The 19,218-nt window shown below is 39.5% G+C and overlaps 1 protein-coding gene across 3 annotated transcripts in view; it reads left to right on the plus strand.

Moving 5' to 3' along the window:
* Positions 1-19,218, plus strand: part of SORCS1 (sortilin related VPS10 domain containing receptor 1) — a 315,355-nt gene that overhangs the window by 133,230 nt on the left and 162,907 nt on the right. For all 3 annotated transcript variants that reach the window (XM_068139413.1, XM_068139410.1, XM_068139411.1), the window contains exon 3: positions 6,426-6,525. In XM_068139413.1, coding sequence (XP_067995514.1) covers positions 6,426-6,525 — 100 coding nt within the window. The remainder of the gene's footprint in view (positions 1-6,425; positions 6,526-19,218) is intronic.

Here is a 19,218-nt window from a genome sequence, read left to right on the forward strand (position 1 = left end):
GTCTGTCTCACTGCATGGAAATTCACTGTGTTTGCATCTTGCAATTGCTCTTCATGTGGAAATGTAAAAACCCCCTTGAAATGTGTCAGTTTCTTTGAACTAGGTAAACAGTTAATCTTTTGTTTTCCTTTTTACACCCAACTATGAATTGTTTATATTTCTCCACTTTCTCTGTTCCAAATCTGCAGCTGACTTTTAAAGGCATAGCCTGAAACTGCCACAAGTTCCCATTAGAAATGGACAAGGATGTGGAGAATTACTATACAGTGATTTAGAAAGCCAGTGATGAAAAGCATTTAGGTGAAGCAAGGTAATTCAGAAAGCAAGAATAACTTCCTGTGGAAATAAAGATTGGGACAAATCCCCCCCAGTTTCTCCTTGAGAGAGAAGCTGAGATTGGACCCTATTACTTTCTGGAAAAAATACCAGGGTAACACATGAAGGAGTTAAAATGGGCATCAGACCAAAAGTGCCATCTGTCAATGGCTTGTGAAAGTCTTAATAGGGAGAATGTGTGAAGTTAAATGGTTAGTTGTTGAAGAAGACTTTGACATTAGTAGCTGTTGTGAAATATGGTTGCATGGCAGAAATCAATGGGAAACTTTAGTACATGGGAAACTTTAGTACTTGGCTATAAAACCATAAAGGGACGTATTTCAGTTTAAGTGATGAGGGAATAGCACCTCAGCCTAGAAGATTCCCCTGAAAGAAAGAAGGTAAAAGTCAGCATCTCTACAGCAGGGTTTACAAACAGACTTAAAACATTGCACACAGGAATACATCCATGCTCCAAAATTCAGAAGTGAAAGATCATTTTTAACATGCTAATTATTTCTTTATTCAAACACTTGTTCAATTAAAGCCTTTTGTGAGTGCTGCCTGTGGCTCCACAGTTTTGTTTTCTGTGATCTGAAAGCCTTCCATCTGAAAATCTGGTCATGTAGAGATTAATACAATAGCAACTGGCAAATCTTTGTGCTCAACTGGCCAGTCCCTTCTGGGGCCAGCCAGGTGGCAAATGTCATTATGTGAGAAGGTGGAAGAGACAATGTAATAGTCATTGCTGTTTCACCTGATTCCTGCCAGGGTGAATTCTTGTGTGGAACAGCTCCCAGTCATGACAGGCTGCCCTGCTTTGCTGCTCCCTAACTACATTACAGATGCTTCTGGTCCTGCCTTCCAGGGCTGAATACCACACGGATGGCAGTCAGAGCAGCAAATTAAACTGTGGAGGAGGGAAGGTGAGGACACAATAGATATACAGTCTCCTTGTGGTGGAGGTGGGGGAAGCAGTCATATAAATATGTGAGAACAAGGTGTAACTGGTGGGCGAAGAAAAAAAAGAAGATAATTAAATGGTACCAGTTGAAGTGATTGCTTCTTAATAATGTGTTGTAACAAAGAACTTGATCTGTTAATATCTTTTATGGGAAGAAAACTGCCCTCTAATAGGCAGGAGCTGTGATGTTGCACAGTTCAAAGTCTTCATATAATGGTTTTCTTTTTTTTCTTGTGAAGTGTTTCCAGAAAGATCTTACTGCAAAAGAAACTTTGACCAAACAAAACAGCTGGTCGATTCTTCAGGTCTTCAGCAGCTTATGTAAAACAAGTACAGACAGCCTTAAATTTCTACAAAGGGGACTACAGTAACTTGCTAAGGGAATTTGTTTAATCTATATATTCAAACTGACAGGCTTCTCAATTTCAGTCTGCGCTTCTTGAGAAAGGAGGAAATTTCCATAGGGTTCATGTTAGTGGTTGATTCAGAATGCCTATTGTAATTGTGAAATATTGGTAGGAATGGATTGAGATATATTCATGACAGTAGGTGGACTAATGGAATTCAGTGACTTTATTTAAAATGTGCAGGAGTTTATTATAGTACTGTAATAGAAATGTCATTTACCCTGACGGGAAGAGAAGGAAGTGCCCTGTCAATGAATAACAATGAAGTTATTTAAATGTCAACTTCCTTGCAAATAGTTGGCAAAATATAAATTAGTTTACATATTTCTAGTTTTGTTTGAATTTATTACTCGGGGAAGTCAGATCTTCAGTCCCACAGTTTTGATGGTGTTTTTTTTTTATGCTGTTGAATCAACAGGTAACAATTAAAGTGTTTACCTTCTTGGGTGTTTGCAGAAGTCATTCTGCTTTACTGAAAAAAAAAATGGGGAGTCTGATTCTAAACAGCTACTGGTAAAGTTAGAGATGGTTTTAATGGAAGTAATTGCATTATAGAGGAGAAGCTCAGAACTGACTCTACATACTGTTCCTGAATATTATTCAGTATATTTATATTATGCAGTATCATCTGTATTTCAGTAGTACCCACAAGGTCCTAACATATCTAAGTATTTTTTCAATTTTTACCAAGATATGCATATCTACCAAATCTCTCCTCAGACCTTCCTATCTCAAATTAATCTGGATTTATTTTTGCTTAGCCTGTAACTGTCTCAAGCCGAATCTCTGTCTCAAATTCCTATCTTGAATTAATCTGGATTTATTGTCTCTTAGTCTGTAACTGTCCCAAGCCAAGTCTCAAGCTGCACCAGGGGAGGTTCAGACTGGATGTTAGGAAGGAGTTCTTCGCAGAGAGAGTGATTGCCCATTGGAGTGTACTGCCCGGGTGGGGTGGTGGGGTCACCATCATTGGAGGTGTTTAGAATGAGACTTGATAGGGTGCTTGGTTGCATGGTTTAGTTGATTAGGTGGTGTTGGGTGATGAGTTGGACACGATGATCTTGAAGGTCACTTCCAGCCTGGCCTGGCCTATTCTATTCTATTGTATTCTATTCTATGCCAAAATGAAACACAGGATTTTACATGGATACATGCCTGGCCTCTTCCCCCCTGCCCAACAATGCAAGATTCCATTGCAGCATCCACGCCCATACAACATCTAATAAAACAAGGCTTACTATGAACTCATTTACATGTAGTTACTTCTGTAGCTGTGGCTTTTCAGCAGATGGTTCAGAAGACAGTGAGTTTAATTTTTGTGTCTTCATCTCTACAGCTCCTGGGTTCAGTCCTTCCAGGTGATTAATCCTGGCATTTGCTTGCTCTGATCATGTTATACAGATACACTAAAACAGAGTTTTCCCTGTAGAGGTTCAGAGGAGCAGCCTGCCCTACAGAGTGTGGGAGATTTGATTTATACCAGAGTTTCATGCTTCTTCTTGCAGTCTTTTAGTATGACAAATGAAGACCTCCTTTTTGAGGTTGCTAATTGATGCCTGCTTGTATACATACCTATATATATATAAATAGGAATAAGGTGGATGCAGGTTGGTGATACCCCTGGGTTAGATCCTAATAGAATCTTCACATGCACATAGTGTTATGTTCCACTGCTATCACCGTTTCTGCATGTTGAAGAACTTTTAGGTGCCTATCTGCTGTCATAACATTTATCAACTTGCTGAAATGTAGGGTAATTAAAGTGGCATAAGAGAAACAACTTGTAACTGGGCAGTAGAAGGCTATGGCTACTTTAGGTGATTAATGGGTATAAGATCTAATAGTAGCTTCTTTGATTGCTTGTGTATTTGTCTGCCAAAAAAATGATGTTTTTCTAAGCTTTGAAATCTTTCAGTTGCTTTTATAGATGTTGACAGAAGCACGCACTTCCGTCTGTATAAATGTTACCTGTAAATAAAGCCATGAATGCAAAATAATTGCCTAGAGATTTGAAGTAAGAAATGCCTGGCAATTCCGACTAAGATTACCATTTGCAGTAAGCCTTCAACATCTGTTTGCCTGTGCTGTGGCAGAGGTACTGACTACTTTTCTTTAAGCATTCCAAATCAAGTTTTAGGTGTCAGGTGTTCATTCTTTTGTAGGGTCTCATTTTTAAATCATGGGCGCTAGTATAGACAAGAGCAGCTTTACTTCATTATTATGCATTTTTTTTTCACCTAACTCAGAAGCTCAGGTTTAGTTCTTACATTCTTTACACATCTTTATCAGCCTGAACTTCACAAAGGATAGACTTTGGTTTTTTAGGCAGACCCCAGCAGAAATGCGAATGTCTGAGAAAGCCAAGGTGGACAAGGTAAGCAAAGTGAACTAGCAGACCTTTGCAGGGCTGTGTTCAACATCATGCTGTGGCTCCCTTCACCTGAATGCTGGAACATCTCTGAAATAGTAACAGAAATGACTGGCTGTATTCTCCTTTTCAGTCCACTGAGGAAATAGCTGGGATAGTTTATTTGTGCTCTTGAGAGAGTTGACCATACTAAGGGAAAGATCAAAGAGTAGATGAGAAATTGATATTGACATTCTAACCAACATAGGTCATATATCCACACAGGGGTGCATATGTTTATTGGGGGGGAAAAGAAGGAAAGAGCTATGGTCATAAACCATAGGTGAATTGTTCTACGACAAGACAGGTACATGCAAGTGCTTCAATAAAGTTCCTTAATAGAAAGATTCAACTTTAATGCAAATCCACATTTTAGTGTAGCGAGTAAAACCCCAAGATGTTACCTTCCTGTTTTATTAACGTACTGATTGCAAAATCTGAAATCCCAGAAGCTGTGGTATGAATGTAGATGTGTGGAACTTGATCCACACTCTGGAAAGGAGGGTGGGGAGGGGAAAACAAAACAAAACAAAATGAAAGACCAATTAATGAACCAAAAAAACAACCCCTACATAAAATGGTAGACCTTAAGTGTCTTAAATACCTTTGTGATTTTAGCTGCTGTTTCCCAGGTAAAAGGGAACCTGTAAATAACAAATGCCTTGGGTTTGCTTTAGAATGACTTAGAGTGATTAGCAGAAGTGAAAACTCCTGATACTGCTTACAACTGGATCCATATGCACATTTTTAAAGATTAAGTCCAGATTTTTCTCCAAGAGTGTGTTATGCTATTAAATATATCTGTTACCCAAATACATTTTTTCTGCAGTTTTCAATACTAACTGTACTGATTTGGGTTGCTTATCTAAATCTTCTTCATATGAAGACATAATTCAGACAAATGTGCTGAATGATGTACAAACCCTCTGCTGATAGCTGAGGGTTTGTTCCAGCCCCATGTTAAGAGTAGATAGAATAGAATAGAATAGAATAGACCAGGTTGGAAGAGACCTTCAAGATCATCGTGTCCAACCCACTTAAACAACTAAACCATGGCACCAAGCACCCCATCAAGTCTCCTCCTGAACACCTTCAATGATGGTGACTCCACCACCTCCATGGGCAGCCCATTCCAATGGGCAATCACTCTCTCTGTATAGAACTTCTTCCTCACATCCAGCCTAAACCTCCCCTGGTGCAGCCTGAGACTGTCTTCTTGTTCTGGTACTGGCTGCCTGGGCGAAGAGACCAACCTCCGCCTGTCTACAACCTCCCTTCAGGCAGTTGTAGAGAGCAATAAGGTCACCCCTGAGTCTCCTCCTCTCCAGGCTAAGCAACCCCAACTCCCTCAGCCTCTCCTCATAGGGCTTGTGTTTCAAACCCCTCACCAACTTCGTTGCCCTGCTCTGGACACATTCGAGCAAGTCAACATCTTTCCTAAACTGAGGGGCCCAGAATTGGACACAGGACTCAAGGTGTGGCCTAACCAGTGCAGTGTACAGGGACAGAATGACCTCCCTGCTCCTGCTGGCCACACTGTACCTCATGCAGGCCAGGATGCCATTGGCCCTCTTGGCTGCCTGGGCACACTGCAGGCTCATGTTCAGCCTACCATCAACCAGTACCCCCAGGTCCCTCTCTACCTGGCCACTGTCCAGCCACTCTGACCCCAGCCTCTGCACAGTCATGTTTGTTCACTCATTTTGTTCTTCTCCAAGATAGATTGTCAGTGTTTCTATGGGCAGCCTTCATATCAAGAAGATATTCTTTTTTTCTACTTTTTGCTAGTCCAGGTGAAAAAAATATCCCTGAGCATTACACCACAATGTGTGTGGAGTTTGGTTTGCAAAAGGACATCAATATTCATATCTTCTTTTGCAGAAAACATAACTCTGATTTCACTGAACAATCAGCTGGAGCTGCTACTTTGGAATATGCTGAGAAAAGACTCATATCTTAACAAAATTAGTCTGGCTTGGAGTATACAATGAATTAATTATTTCAGTCTCTTGTCTGCTATTTGGCATTTCTGACAATCATTATCATCTTCTGCACACAGAATTTAGCGTTTCTTATTGTACATGTTTATTTTAAAATGCTTTGGGAAGATGCTGGTTTAATTTTTCCTAATCTAATTTAAATGCAAATGATGAGCACTCACATGATGCTGTGTCTATATAATTAAGTATCATTATATACTACATGAATCATTCAAAAAGCTCTAGAGAGCTGTTCTGCTATGTAAAGCATGACTTATATTGAAAAGCCGCCAAGTGACTTGTGGTTTTGTGATGAAGTGTTTGTACTTATAAAAGCTCTCTTTGAATTGCAGGTCAACAGATTATGGGACCACATATGAAAAGCTGAATGATAAAGTTGGTCTGAAGACTATTTTGAGCTACTTGTATGTTTGCCCAACAAACAAACGTAAGGTAGGTGATAATATGCTTGGTTCATTTGGTCTTTATGATGCAATTTCTGTCCTTGTGATCATTCCCAGTTTCCACAACATCTGTTGATATTTAAATGGCTGGAAACTCTCTTTTTGTCTTCCTCTCCTTGAAAAAATAGATAGCTTTCCCAGAATATAAGCCAGCTTGTATCACCTGTACTACCTACCGGTGTCCTTTGGGGAATATACATTAGCAAAAGATGGCCATTAAATGAATAGGCATAATAGGTATAATGCATTTAATTGTTTGCTTACCTTCTGGATGCTGATGATTTTGTTGTCTGAGAGAGACTCATTAAAATGGCAGAAATGCATCTACAGTGGCCAGATTGTATGCCATATTATTTGTCTTTTAAGTGCTCCCAGTAGTGCACTGAACAGGAGTTGACAAATTCCTGCAGAGAAGATGCCTTCTGAAGCCCAGAAGGTTTTAATCATGCAAGAACCCTAGTAACAATTTACTAAGAACTTACTATGCTAGTGTGTTTATAAAAGGAATCTGATGCCTTCTTTGAGATACATACTGGCAACTTTTTTCTAATTTGGAGGTCTGCAATAGAAAGTGATGAGGCACAGCTCATAATGGTGATGAAGAATTGTATTCTTATGTATACTGACACATAGATATGCTGTTAAACCATATTGTGCTTAAAGATTCTCCTTCATGTGTTTAAGAAGGCTTTAACTCATATTTGGTTATAGACAATCATTGGTACTGGTTTGGAAAATAACTAGCAGATTGAATCACCCTGAAATTAGTAACAGTTTCATTCATTTCAGATTTCCTTATATGTTGGTCCTGAAAAAAAAAAAAAAATGAATGGAAATAAAATGTGATTAAATGGAAGTGATGACTCCATTGTCCTCTTGACTTATTATCTGTGAGGCTACAGTGCACATATGGAAGACCCAACACCAAGTCTTCATCAGAGGGGATATAAATCTGACTATAGAAGTTTTCTTCCTTGCTGTCTTAGTGGATGGTTTTGAGTTATTACAGGCAAAACTGAATTGCATCAGCAGAAAATACTAGTGAAGGCTCACCTCTATGTATATTTGGGAAGTTGAGGTCTCTGCCAGTTGTTGGATGTGGGTTGGTTTGATTGTTATTTTGTTTGGGATTTTTTGTTTGTTTGTCTTTTTGGTTGCTTGTATTATACTGAAATGTTTATGTATTCTTTAAGAGAGACTGAAAGGAAGAGAGACCTGCCCTAACCAAAGGATATTGCTTTGTTTATTCTCTTGTAGTTCATGTTTAACTCTTTATTCACAAGAAATGGGCTTTTCAAGGCATGAGTCATCTGACCTATTATGAAATTGACCCTAGAATGATTTTCATTCATGTCCTAACATAATCTACTTTTATGCAATTGGCTGTAAGTGAAAGTCCATACCACCAGCTGAGGTATAGACACATGACAGGATGTACTTGATCCTACCCTCTACTCCCCTGCCCAGGCCTGTGAGTAATGTTTTGTTATGACCAAAGAGCATTTGTTCAAGGATTTTTTTCCTATTCCTGGGAAAACAGTGTTTGCAAACACTGGAACATAAAACTAAAGTGGACTTTTCACATCATGAATTCCACTTCCTAGCTGCAGTCAGCTGCCTCACGTTGTCCTAACAAGACAGCTATCAATTGCTCTCTTATGGTATCATAAAATGTTGGAGGGGACCTTTAAAGGTCGTCTAGCCCAATCCCTCTGCAGTAAACAGGGACATCCTCAATTAGATCAGGTTGCTCAGAGCCACATCAAGGCTGACCTTGAATGTTTCTAGGAATGGGACCTCTACCACCTTTCTGGGCATTCTAATGTCCAATCTAAATGTACCCTTCTCTAGTTTGTTCCTTGTCCTATCACTAGATGCATTTGTAAACAGTCACCCCCCAGCTTTCTTGTAGTTCAGCTTCAGATTTTTAACTGCTGCTATAAGGTCTCCCCAGAGTCTTCTCTTCTGCAGTTTGAACAAACCCAATTCTCCCAGTTTCTCTGTGTAGGAGAGGTGCTCGAGCCCTCTAATCATTTTGTGGCACTCCTCTAGACCCACTCCATCATGTCCATGTCTTTACTCTGTTGAGGGCCCCAGAGCTGGACACAGTATTCTAGGTGAGGTCTCACTGGAATAGAATTGCAGAATCATCTTGCTTGATCTGCTTGTTACATTTCTTTTGATGCAGCCCAGAGTACTATTGACCATCTCTAGATTGGTCAGTAATGACTTGCCCTTTGTACAGCAAGGGTGGCTGTCTCCTCAATGTGCCTTAATCAGAATTTCCAGTAGGATATCTTCCATGATCTTCCCAGGCACAGAGGAGAGGCTGACAGGTCAGTAGTTCCTGGTGTCCTTCTTTCTATCTGTTTTAAAAATGTGCTTTGCTGGAGGACTCTCAGAGTAAAATTTATCGACCACTTACCTTTGGAATGCCACATTGCTGTGCTTAGACAAGGATGGAAAAATGTGTAGCAGTGGAGAGAGAAATTATTATAATAGAAACAACCCAGAGAAACTATGGGTTTAAATCTCCTGATGGAAATCATATTAAATTGGGATTAAATGATCCTAAATTAATGGAGAAATGTCATCTCAATGAAGCTGATACCTGATGAAGATACAAAGGTTTTCAATAGAAGCAAAAGGATGAAATTGTCAACTCACTCAGAAGTCCTTGAGGTTTGAAGGTTGGTCATAATTAGGTGTGGTGCAGAGAAACCTAAGAAGGAACTAGGGGTTTTGCAAACATATTAAACCAACTTAAGTGCAGTCTGGCTCTGAAAATCCTTCACCTCCTCTGGCTGCATCTTCCCACTCCCTTCCTCACACTGCCACCTTTGTTTGTGTAGCCATCTGGTGAGCTGGATCAAGAGCTAATCTGCCTGAAAACTAATCCCTTTCCAGCTCAGAAAACAAATAGATAAAAGGAAAAAGTTTTGAGGTGGAACTGCGTGTTCTGGCAGTTGACCGCAGTAAAGTTGGCCTATAATCAATATGGGACAGTGCCAGAGGAAAGCTGCAACACCTGGGATGAAAGGACCTGTGTAATGATCTAAGACTGAACTTTCCAAAACTTCAGCAGAAGCAGAATTGAGCTTGGAGGCCCTGCTTATGCTCTCTATTTCTGTAGAACATCAGCTCATTCCTCCAATTAGGCATGTAGCTACCCCTCCATGATTAAGAAGGCATGAGGAAGAGTCTAGAGCTGTATTAAATCTCCACATTAAAAGTACCAATTTTGCCACCAAGAACATTTACAGCAAAACCTTGTGGATCCTGGTTCCCACTCCCCCTACTTTTCCTTATGTTTTTTAAAACACAGGGCTCAACTGCTCTAAAATACATGAATAACACTTGTACTGCTTGTGTGAGGGGGCATAAACCCTCCACACTGCTCCAATTCATAGAGGGCAAATGCTAACAGTATATTTTCCCCAGGTATTTGTTATGTGGTAAGTGATATTTCTGAGTGCACCTGCAGCATTTGATGTTCTTTGTTCTGCAAGACATTTCTTAGCAGAAAGAAAAAGCTTCTTCAGTAGTAGAAAATAAATGGTGCTTTTTCTTCTTTTTTCTTTTCATTGTCTTGAAGCTATTGGAGGATAGGATAGGATAGGATAGGATAGGATAGGATAGGATAGGATAGGATAGGATAGGATAGACCAGACCAGACCAGACCAGACCAGACCAGACCAGACCAGACCAGGTTGGAAAAGAATTTTGAGATCATCGAGTCCAACCTATCACCCAACACCATCTAATCAACTAAACCATGCAACCAAGCACCCCATCCAGTCTCTTCCTAAATACCTCCAGTGATGGTGACTCCACCACCTCCCTGGACAGCCCATTCCAACAGCCAATCACTCCTTCAATGAAGAACTTCTTCCTAACATCCAGCCTAAACCCCTCCTGGTACGGCTTGAGACTGTGTCCTCTTGTTCTGGTGTTGGTTGCCTGGGAGAAGACACCGACCCCCACCTGGCTACAACCTCCCTTCAGACAGACCTTGCTACAACAGAGAGTTGTTTTTTCAGTGAGGCCAGTGTGTACATAAGTTCCTGAAACTTCTCTCTTTAAAAAAAGAAAAAAAATTCAAAACCCTCTTAGCTGTTCTTTGCAAAGCAGAGCAGTTGGACCAATGAACTTGTAGAGTGCATGCAATTATATTTATTCAAGTAATTAATGGATTTGCTCATGAATTTCTGATTACTTTCACATTCTGGAAAAGAACAAACAGCAACATGTGTTGAATCAATCGTTTGTTGTAGTTTATTTGTTCTCATCTGTCTAGAGAAAAAATAAAAAGGGGGGGAAAAAAAGGCAAGGCTGTAAATACAGAGGATTTGCAGGGCTTCCCACAGCCTATGAATGCCAATTTCTGTTGAAAAGCTTCTGACGTGCAATTCTTGTCTCTTTATAGAACAAAAATTAAGTCCTTTGAGCAACGTCTTGTTACAAAAGGGTGCTTTGAAAGTAAAAAAGAGAACAAAGTCAACTGTTATTTAAAATTTCAAATGATTACCTATTGCTGTTGCTAGGTGTCTTTCTGAATTACAGTATTTTTCTTAAGGAAATCACAGAAAATGCTGACTAACAGAGAGATGTATAAGCCCTGGCAATTAGAGAGGCAGGAACTCTGGTTTTTTTCAGTTTTCTCCTTTCACTGGATTGCTGTTCTACCTGCTGATGGCACAGATCAGTGGGAGAAAAATTGTAATGCATGGATCTTGCCAAAGACACAGGTCCTGTTTGAGTGTTTGTCAACATGTCCCCAGAAGACAGAATCTTCAATGTGCAATAAACCCACCAGCTTGGGTATGTCAACACTGGTTTATTTGTTGCCTTCACACAGCCTTTTTTTAAGGGGAATTATTTAAATTATTCAAATGCTTTGACATGAGGAAATAGTATTTGGGCAATAGTCTTGGTTCAGTTAAAAATTAAACCAAAATAGCAATCCAAGTGGCTGTCCTGAAAAGCCATTTTTGCAAACCTTTGTCATTCACTTGCCTAGAAACTGAAATGCATGAAGTTTTACCACATCTCTTTTGAAAAGCCTTCTAGGTAGGTTGCTTTTAAAGATTGCATGGAAAATCACAGACCTGTGCAAATAGGGTGAATGAGGGATGGTGGAGACCCTTCAATTGGCTTAGCTAGAGGTTTTCTTTGACTCAAAGTGATGCTAGCTAATTTAGAGGCTGTATCCTTGTATGCACACTGTTCCTTGTGGAGAGTCGCTTCGGGCAGCCTGTTCATTCTTTGTACTTGCAGACTCCTTATATCCATGAGTCTCCAATTAATTAACAAAATGCTGGGTGATAGTATCTGCCAACATCTTTTATGTTATTAGTAGCAGTAATGCATCAGATATTTCCTGTGGCTTTGAGTTTTTGTGTTAGTTTTTCTTTTGTTTTCTCTCCCCTTTTCTTTTTTTTTCGGGCCTGCCTTGAATTTTCCCTTTATTCCTCCAACTGTTCAGATTTTAATTGCTGTATGGTGGTGTCCTCTCTTCTTTCTCTCTAAAGATGAATGGCTTACAGATGCTTTCCTCTTCTTTTATATTTGGTGGTTGTGATTAGCACCTTTATCACAGCGTGTTAAGCACTGTCCTGTTATGTGTGTAGCTCCAAGATAATGGATATTTATTGTATATGTAATTGCATGGGTTTCAGTGCTGGCTAGATCCCTAACTATTTCAAATACATTTCTATTAATGAGTTTTAAATGAAAGGAAATGCAAACAATGACAGCCCAGCCTTCTGTTCTTCTGAGCATTAAGTGGTGGCGATGGAGAGAATAGTTGACAAATGTTTCTACCAGCCGAGACAGGAGAAGATTTACCCTTTTTAGCTGAAACATGAATGATTGAATGGTTCTTTGTATCCTGTGGTATTAGAGGACTTCATTTGCTTTAGGGAGGTTCTGGTTTGGGAATTTAAAGTGCTTGGTTGTGTAAGGGGTAAGACCCAGAATGGTGTGCTTTAACACTGGCCTTTGCACCTCCTTCCCTGGCAGCTGGGGAACATGTCTGTAGAGATCAATAGTTCTGCCTGATATTGCTGCTTCTCTGGAAGCTGCTACCCTCAGTTGCTAAAATCAGGTTGGGAACACTTCTGAAAATCCTCTCTCTGACCTTTTTTACCATGGAGGTTTTGAGAAATCTGACATGGTGGCAGCTTTTGTGTTGTTTTTTATTTTTTTTTACTCAAGGAAAAAAAAAAAAAGCAGTTATTTCCAGTGGTGTCCTCCTTGTAGGTCTCTAAAAATCTTAGCATGAACAATATCAGTGTGTATTGGAGAGGTTAGAGCTCCAAGCACACCTCACTGTTGACTGAACCAGATCCTGTGGCTGTCAAGGGATGGCATCCTTAGCAAACTAGGCACAGTGAGAGACCTAGGGTCTACAGTCAATCAGTCATGCCAAAAGCCCAAAGTGCTATTGCAGCCCAGTCTTGCAGAGATAAAATAAATTACTCTGTTACTCTCATCTTTTTCATTTGGAAGGAAAGGTCCTTGTTAGCTGTAGGCTGTGAGTGCAGCCTTCAAAGTAGCAGTCATAAGAGACCAAAAACACATTGTCTCCCAGATGCGGCTGGTGGGGTTTTGGCTGTTTGTTTGGGGTTTAGTTGGGGTTTTGGTGGTGGTTTGTTTTTTTCTTTGGGGGGAGTGGGGGTGGGGGTTTGTTTCAGTTGATTTTTCCTTTTTTTTTTTTTCTTTTTTTTTTTTTCTTCTTTTATTTTTTATTTTTTTTCTTTTTATTTTCTTTTTTCTTTTCTTTTTTTTTTTTCTTTTTTTCTTTTCTTTTTTTTTTTCTTTTTTCTTCCCTTTTTTTTTTTTATGATGTAGTGCCCAGGACATTTCAAGGAGATGTTTAATGAAAGTCTTTTCTTACTTTGTGAAAAAGAGGAACCACCTTGTGCTGAATTGTTTTGTAGACAGAAACATAAAGTCCATCAAAATTAAATGTCTGTTTGGGTTAAAATCCATGTAGCTTAGCAAGATATATGAGGAAGCCCCCAGATTTGTTTTAAATGTTTCCTACACTATGATTATCCCAGGGAGGTGGTGGAGTCACCATCCCTGGAGGTGTTCAAGAGAGGATTGGACGTGGCACTTGGTGCCATGGTCTAGTCATCAGGTCTGTGGTGACAGGTTGGACACAATGATCTTTGAGGTTTCTGCCAACCTTAGTGATACTGTGATCTTTGAGGTCTCTTCCAACCTTGGTGATTCTGTGTGATTCTGTGACTACAGATAGCAATTCCTCATAACCTCAACTTCTACTTCAAAGAGAATATTTTGCAGGGAGGGAGTCAGGAGAATTTGGGGTGAGATTTATCTGTGGGGTTTGCTGGTCTGAATAAGCAGTTTGGTGTAGACAACACTACACATTCCTTACCACCAATGGTCTTCCGGTGGGAGAACCCACAGATTCATCTTTTTCTCCAAATACAGAGGTGTAAGTCGTTTTAATTCAGCATCTTTGGCTTAGCATTTCACCTCCTCATCAGAAAAGAGTTTAGATCCTGAATTTGCAAGGATCAGAATTATTACCTTGGACTGCAGGGGTGGTTCAATGAACTTCTGGCATCCCTATACACAGGTAAGTAATTCACTGTCCATAGGAAGAGGGAAGTCTCACCCCTCAAAATAAGAATTGTCATTTTCTGCAGTTCAGCAATAATTACTGTTACAAGCTTACTATTGCAAGCTATTGTCAATGGTGCCTGGAGAGTCTTATATCCTTAAAATAATGCATGCTTTACAGTTTTCACTTCTGCCTGTAATATCTTTACATTCAAGACTAATGTTTCAAACTGCACACCAGATTATCAAGTACAGACTTGATTTCAGTTTCAGAAGACTCTCTTTTCCTGCCCATTGCCCCCTATGAAAACAAAAATAAAGCCAATTTAAAAAAAAAATGTAGAAAGGTAGCTTGGTCTTCATGTTGTTTATATATAACACAGCTGTGGTTTGTTAATTTCACTGGAGTCAATGAAAACCTGTAAAGTGGCAGTGACTTGAAGAGCTAGTGCTGTGTTGTTAGTCTTTAAAACTGGGTTTATGGAAAACCTATAATTAATAAGCATTTTGTTCATGTTAACAAAGTGAAGGCAGAGTCTTGTCTTTAGAAGTGAATGTTTGACTTTTTGAAGTGTTTGGCAGCATTCACTACCAAACTTCCTGATTCGCTGCTACAATATATGACAGCTCTCACAATAGCTGTAACACGAAAAGCCCTTGCCATTATTCTACATCCATATCTCTTCTTGGATATGAAGTGAAATCAAAGCCCATTTATTCTGCTGCTGCTCTTGTATGCCTATCAAAAATAGTGGCAGTTTTGACATTTTCCCACTCAAAGTAGTATTACAGTATGCTGTTGTATCTCACAGAAGTCTCCAAGGGCACACTGGGTGTTGAAACTAATGATGGGGAAGTATGAGCCATGGAATTCAACTCTAAGGGCGAAGATTCACCCAGACTGAGGAGTGTTTCAAAGATGCTTTTTGCATTCTGACTCTCACCCCTGTTTTCTACAAACTGGATGGTTCAAATTTGTGTAAGATAATACCTTCTTAAATGCCCTTTAGTTCTTTTACCCCTTTTTATTTCTTCAGTGTTTTACCAAATATTCTGGAACAGATGATATCCCTTCTGGCAAGGGAGGATGTATGCCAGCATCTTAGAGAACAGAGGAGTGATATGTTGTTAGTTGCAGCCCAAATGCAGGCAGCTGGGATTAATGGTAGCACAAGAATGTGTCTAACTACAGATCAGACCTGTCTTATTGTCAAACTTGTAGCTCATCCAGGCTATTTAAACCAGGAAAAAAAGCCAGTTGGCATGATATATTTTTAATTTTTTTCCCTCCCCTCTGAAAAACTAGCCCCAAGCAACTGAAAATCAGCCTGTTCAGTGTCCCATAAAGTTGGGCTAAAAAATATGTACAGCAGGGTTTTCATTTGCCTTCTGGATTTTTAGCCAGATACATACCTAAATATCACTTTTATATCATTTCACTGCTGTGTTGCGCTAGGAACATTCTTCTTTGTTATGTGACATCGGAAGTTCACCTTAAAGGGAAAAGTAGGGTATGGTCCTGTGGCAGTTTCAGGCTATGCTTTTAAAAGTTAGCTGCAGATTTTTGAGCAGAAGAATGAAGAAGTATAAACAAATCCACAGTTGGGTGTAAAAAGGAAAACAAAAGATTATTCTAAACGAATTTCATTGGCCAGATGTGAGATGTACCCCCAGCAATATCTCACATCCCACTTCATTTCTTCCTCTCTCTTCTGGCTGTTGACGCTGCTTTCTGCTCTGGTCAGCTGGGAGGACCTTGCCAGCCTAACCTTGAGATAAGAGCACTAACTCTCTAACATCTCTTTCTCTTTTCTTCTAATTAGACCCAAAAAGGGGGTGATTGGGAGATTGGGGGGGAGAAGGAAGCGGAGCAGTTGCCCCTGCTCCTTTTGGGGTCCCAGAAGGTTCAGGGGGGTTTCCATGCTGTGTTTTGATTGTAAATACCTGTATAATATTGTCAATACTGTGTATTTGTGCATATTCATTGCGTTCCATTGTGGAGTGTAGTTTTCCTTGTAAATATAGCTTCCATTTGCTTTCCTGACTGAGTGAGCTGAGCTTCTTGTTAATGTGGTGGTAGATTCTAAACCCTTACAGGTCCTGTGGCATGCCTAAGTATGTGATGGCTGATTTCACTGGAGATAAGAACTGATAATGTAAAAAAACCCAGATGTGTGAATATTTACCACAGGAGCTCTGAACTCAATTCTCCCTTGCCAGCCCTTCCAAAAAGCCATATGCAGTATCTGTTAATTAGCAGCTAATGTGTACTAGCAGATTGCAATTGCTAACTCCTTCTGTAGCGTAGATATATTCTTATGAAGAAACGTATGACTAAACAACAGGATACTTGAGTGTTGTTTCTAGCTGTACTTGTAATACAAGGAAAAGAAAGTGAAGAAAATAAAAATAATCTTGATAATGAAACTTCTAATTGATAAATGCTGGTAAATGCAGAGAGGGGAGCGATGACAGATTAAGGGATGTAGAATCCGTTTGGATGCATTCCTGTGAGACCTGTGCTATCTTCTGTGGTCCTGTTCTGGATGGGTGGTTGGACTCAATTATTATCTTCAGAGGTCCCTTCCAACCCCTCAACAACCTGTGATCCTGTGAATTTGACTTGTGTGCATATATCATGAGAATTAGATACCAACAAGTGATAACATATCCAGAATAACAGATCGTTGTGGAAGTATCCAAGCTTTGGGCCAAAAATGGGAATAATTTGATGTCTGGTGTGGCCAAGGTGTTGCAAAAACTGTAAATGAACTTTTTCCTTTTAGTGTTACTAAGTGAAAAGTTTAGTTTTCTTGTTGCAGGGGGCAGAGATTTTCCAGAGCCAGAAGAGGGCCGGGGGGTGGGGTAGAACTCTTGATTCAAAGATAACACAAAATGAAAATTCAAGAGCCCTTTGCAGAGCAAATGGCATAAAGTTTGGACATTATTTTGGTGCGTTGTTTATTTATTGATTGATTTCAGTCAGAATGCATTTTAGTGGATTTAGCCTTAAGCACATGTTGTGGATTCTGGGTTCTCTTTGTTTGCTAACAGCTTCACCACTTTATGACGACTCAGCTCTTGTGGATGTTGTCTACTCCAAATATAGTTTCCTGGTGAGAAGACAGTCCACTAGAAGTAGTTTCTTAATAATAGGCATAGGAATCAGTTTACAGATGTTTCTGGATATTATGCAGGACTGAGAAATTTTTATCACATCATTGTGATTCATCTTTCATCAAGCCCAAGTGGTTTCTTTTTTTCCTTATTTAGAACTTATTTATGTTTTGCCATGTTTGAGCAGTATCCATTCCATGGGATTCTGGTGCATGTCTTTTTTCCCCCTTATTACTATTGCTAAAGGTAATAATAAATGTGGTAGCATAGCAAACCTGAAGGACAGCAGTCTATGCTTAGTTTTTGGTATTTAGGGAAGAAATGCAAACATATCTATATACCCTCCCTAATGTGATGTTGTTTAGCAGTCATAAACCAAAGAATCATTGCAGATAAACCAAAAACAGATAGATAGTGTCAGTTAGAGAAAAATATGTAACAGTTTCTCTGCCTACATCTTGAGATCCTCTGTCATTTATGTTAACAGGTACTTGAGAAGAAATATTGTCAGACCCAGTTTAGGAATGATATCAAATGTATGTTTTGCTGAGGTCAGAAAATAATTGGATGCAAAGACAGGAACTGAACACAGGATTTTTTTGGTTGAAATCCTAACCACAAAATCATATTTTTCTCCTCATTCATGTAATCAGAGGAGATCTGATCTCCTGTTATACCATCCCTCTCTGGCAAGGAATCCCAACTGCATCCCATCCATGCAGGATAGTGGCCTTCATTTGTATTGCTAAAAAATATTTGAATATTGCCACCACAAAAAACAAGTAGCAGAAAGGAAATAATGAAATATCATTCAAAGCCTGCTTGGGAGAAGAGTAGCACTGGGCCATTGCAGAGGGATAGAGGAAGCCTAAGTCAGTCATATAATGCAGCAGTGGGGAAAAATGCACAAATCATCTGCTGCCCCGGCCTGCTGTCTGTCTTAACATCAGTGTGCACTGCAATAGTCCTTTTTCATCTTGACAAGAAATACATTTCTCCCATACCTTTTGAAACATGTCTGGTATTTTGAACCTTGGAACTGAGAGCTGTCTTCCAAGTCACATCCCTTGTTAAAGTCTTTCACTATTCTCTTTTTTATAATCCATCTAGCAGCAGAACTCTTCCATATGTTTCAGGATGCCAAACCTTTCTTTTTGCTTCTGTTTCAAATGTATTACTGACATTTACAAGCTCTCACAGAAGCATTCAGTCAATTACCACCGTAGACTTCCATTGTTCTAAGGAGACTGACCTTTCCCCTTGGGCACCAATTAAAATCTATTAGCTTTATTCCCATAGTGCTTGCTGTAATTGGAGCTGTGGTGCTTTGCCAGGTAGAACTTGTAAGGTTTTCATCTTCTTTTACTTTATTACTGAAATTTTGTTAAAGATGGCAAGAGTTAAAATACCTGCCTTGGGGAAAACAAAAAGTCTAATGAAGCTTTTAAATTAATCTCTCATTTGTCATTAGAAGTATTAAAACAATCCCGTGGAAGAATAGGTATCTTTCACATGGTTGCATGGATTGCTTGCTTCCTCTTTTCATTTTCTTCCTACAGCTCATGTGCTCCAATTACTCCACAACAGAGATTTGACAGAAACTGAAGGACAAACATGCTATGGAGTAAAGCCTGGCTTTCTTTGCCTGTTTTTGGTACAAGGCAATCCTTGTTTGCTTATTCACCTGTTTTGCTCAAGTCCTTTGATATTCTAGTTGGTGGACCATTCTTTAGCATTGTTATGCAGAATGATTTCCATTCTTTCATGTCCAAGTCAAATAATCATAAAGACCTTAGTTTACAAGCTGCCACCAAATAACGTTACACTTGGTGACTTAGGTAAGTCACAGGTGGTTCTAGGACTGTGTGTGGGTAAGACCAAGAGTTAATTTTTGCTTCACCTACAAAACTTCATGTGGTACCTCAAGTAATTAGAATTATGTACAATGCTTTTCCTGGGCTCATATCCATCC

This window comes from Melanerpes formicivorus, unplaced genomic scaffold (genome assembly GCF_026170545.1).
Source record: "Melanerpes formicivorus ecotype bairdi unplaced genomic scaffold, bMelFor1.0.p_v2 SCAF_6, whole genome shotgun sequence".
Taxonomy (NCBI): domain Eukaryota; kingdom Metazoa; phylum Chordata; class Aves; order Piciformes; family Picidae; genus Melanerpes; species Melanerpes formicivorus.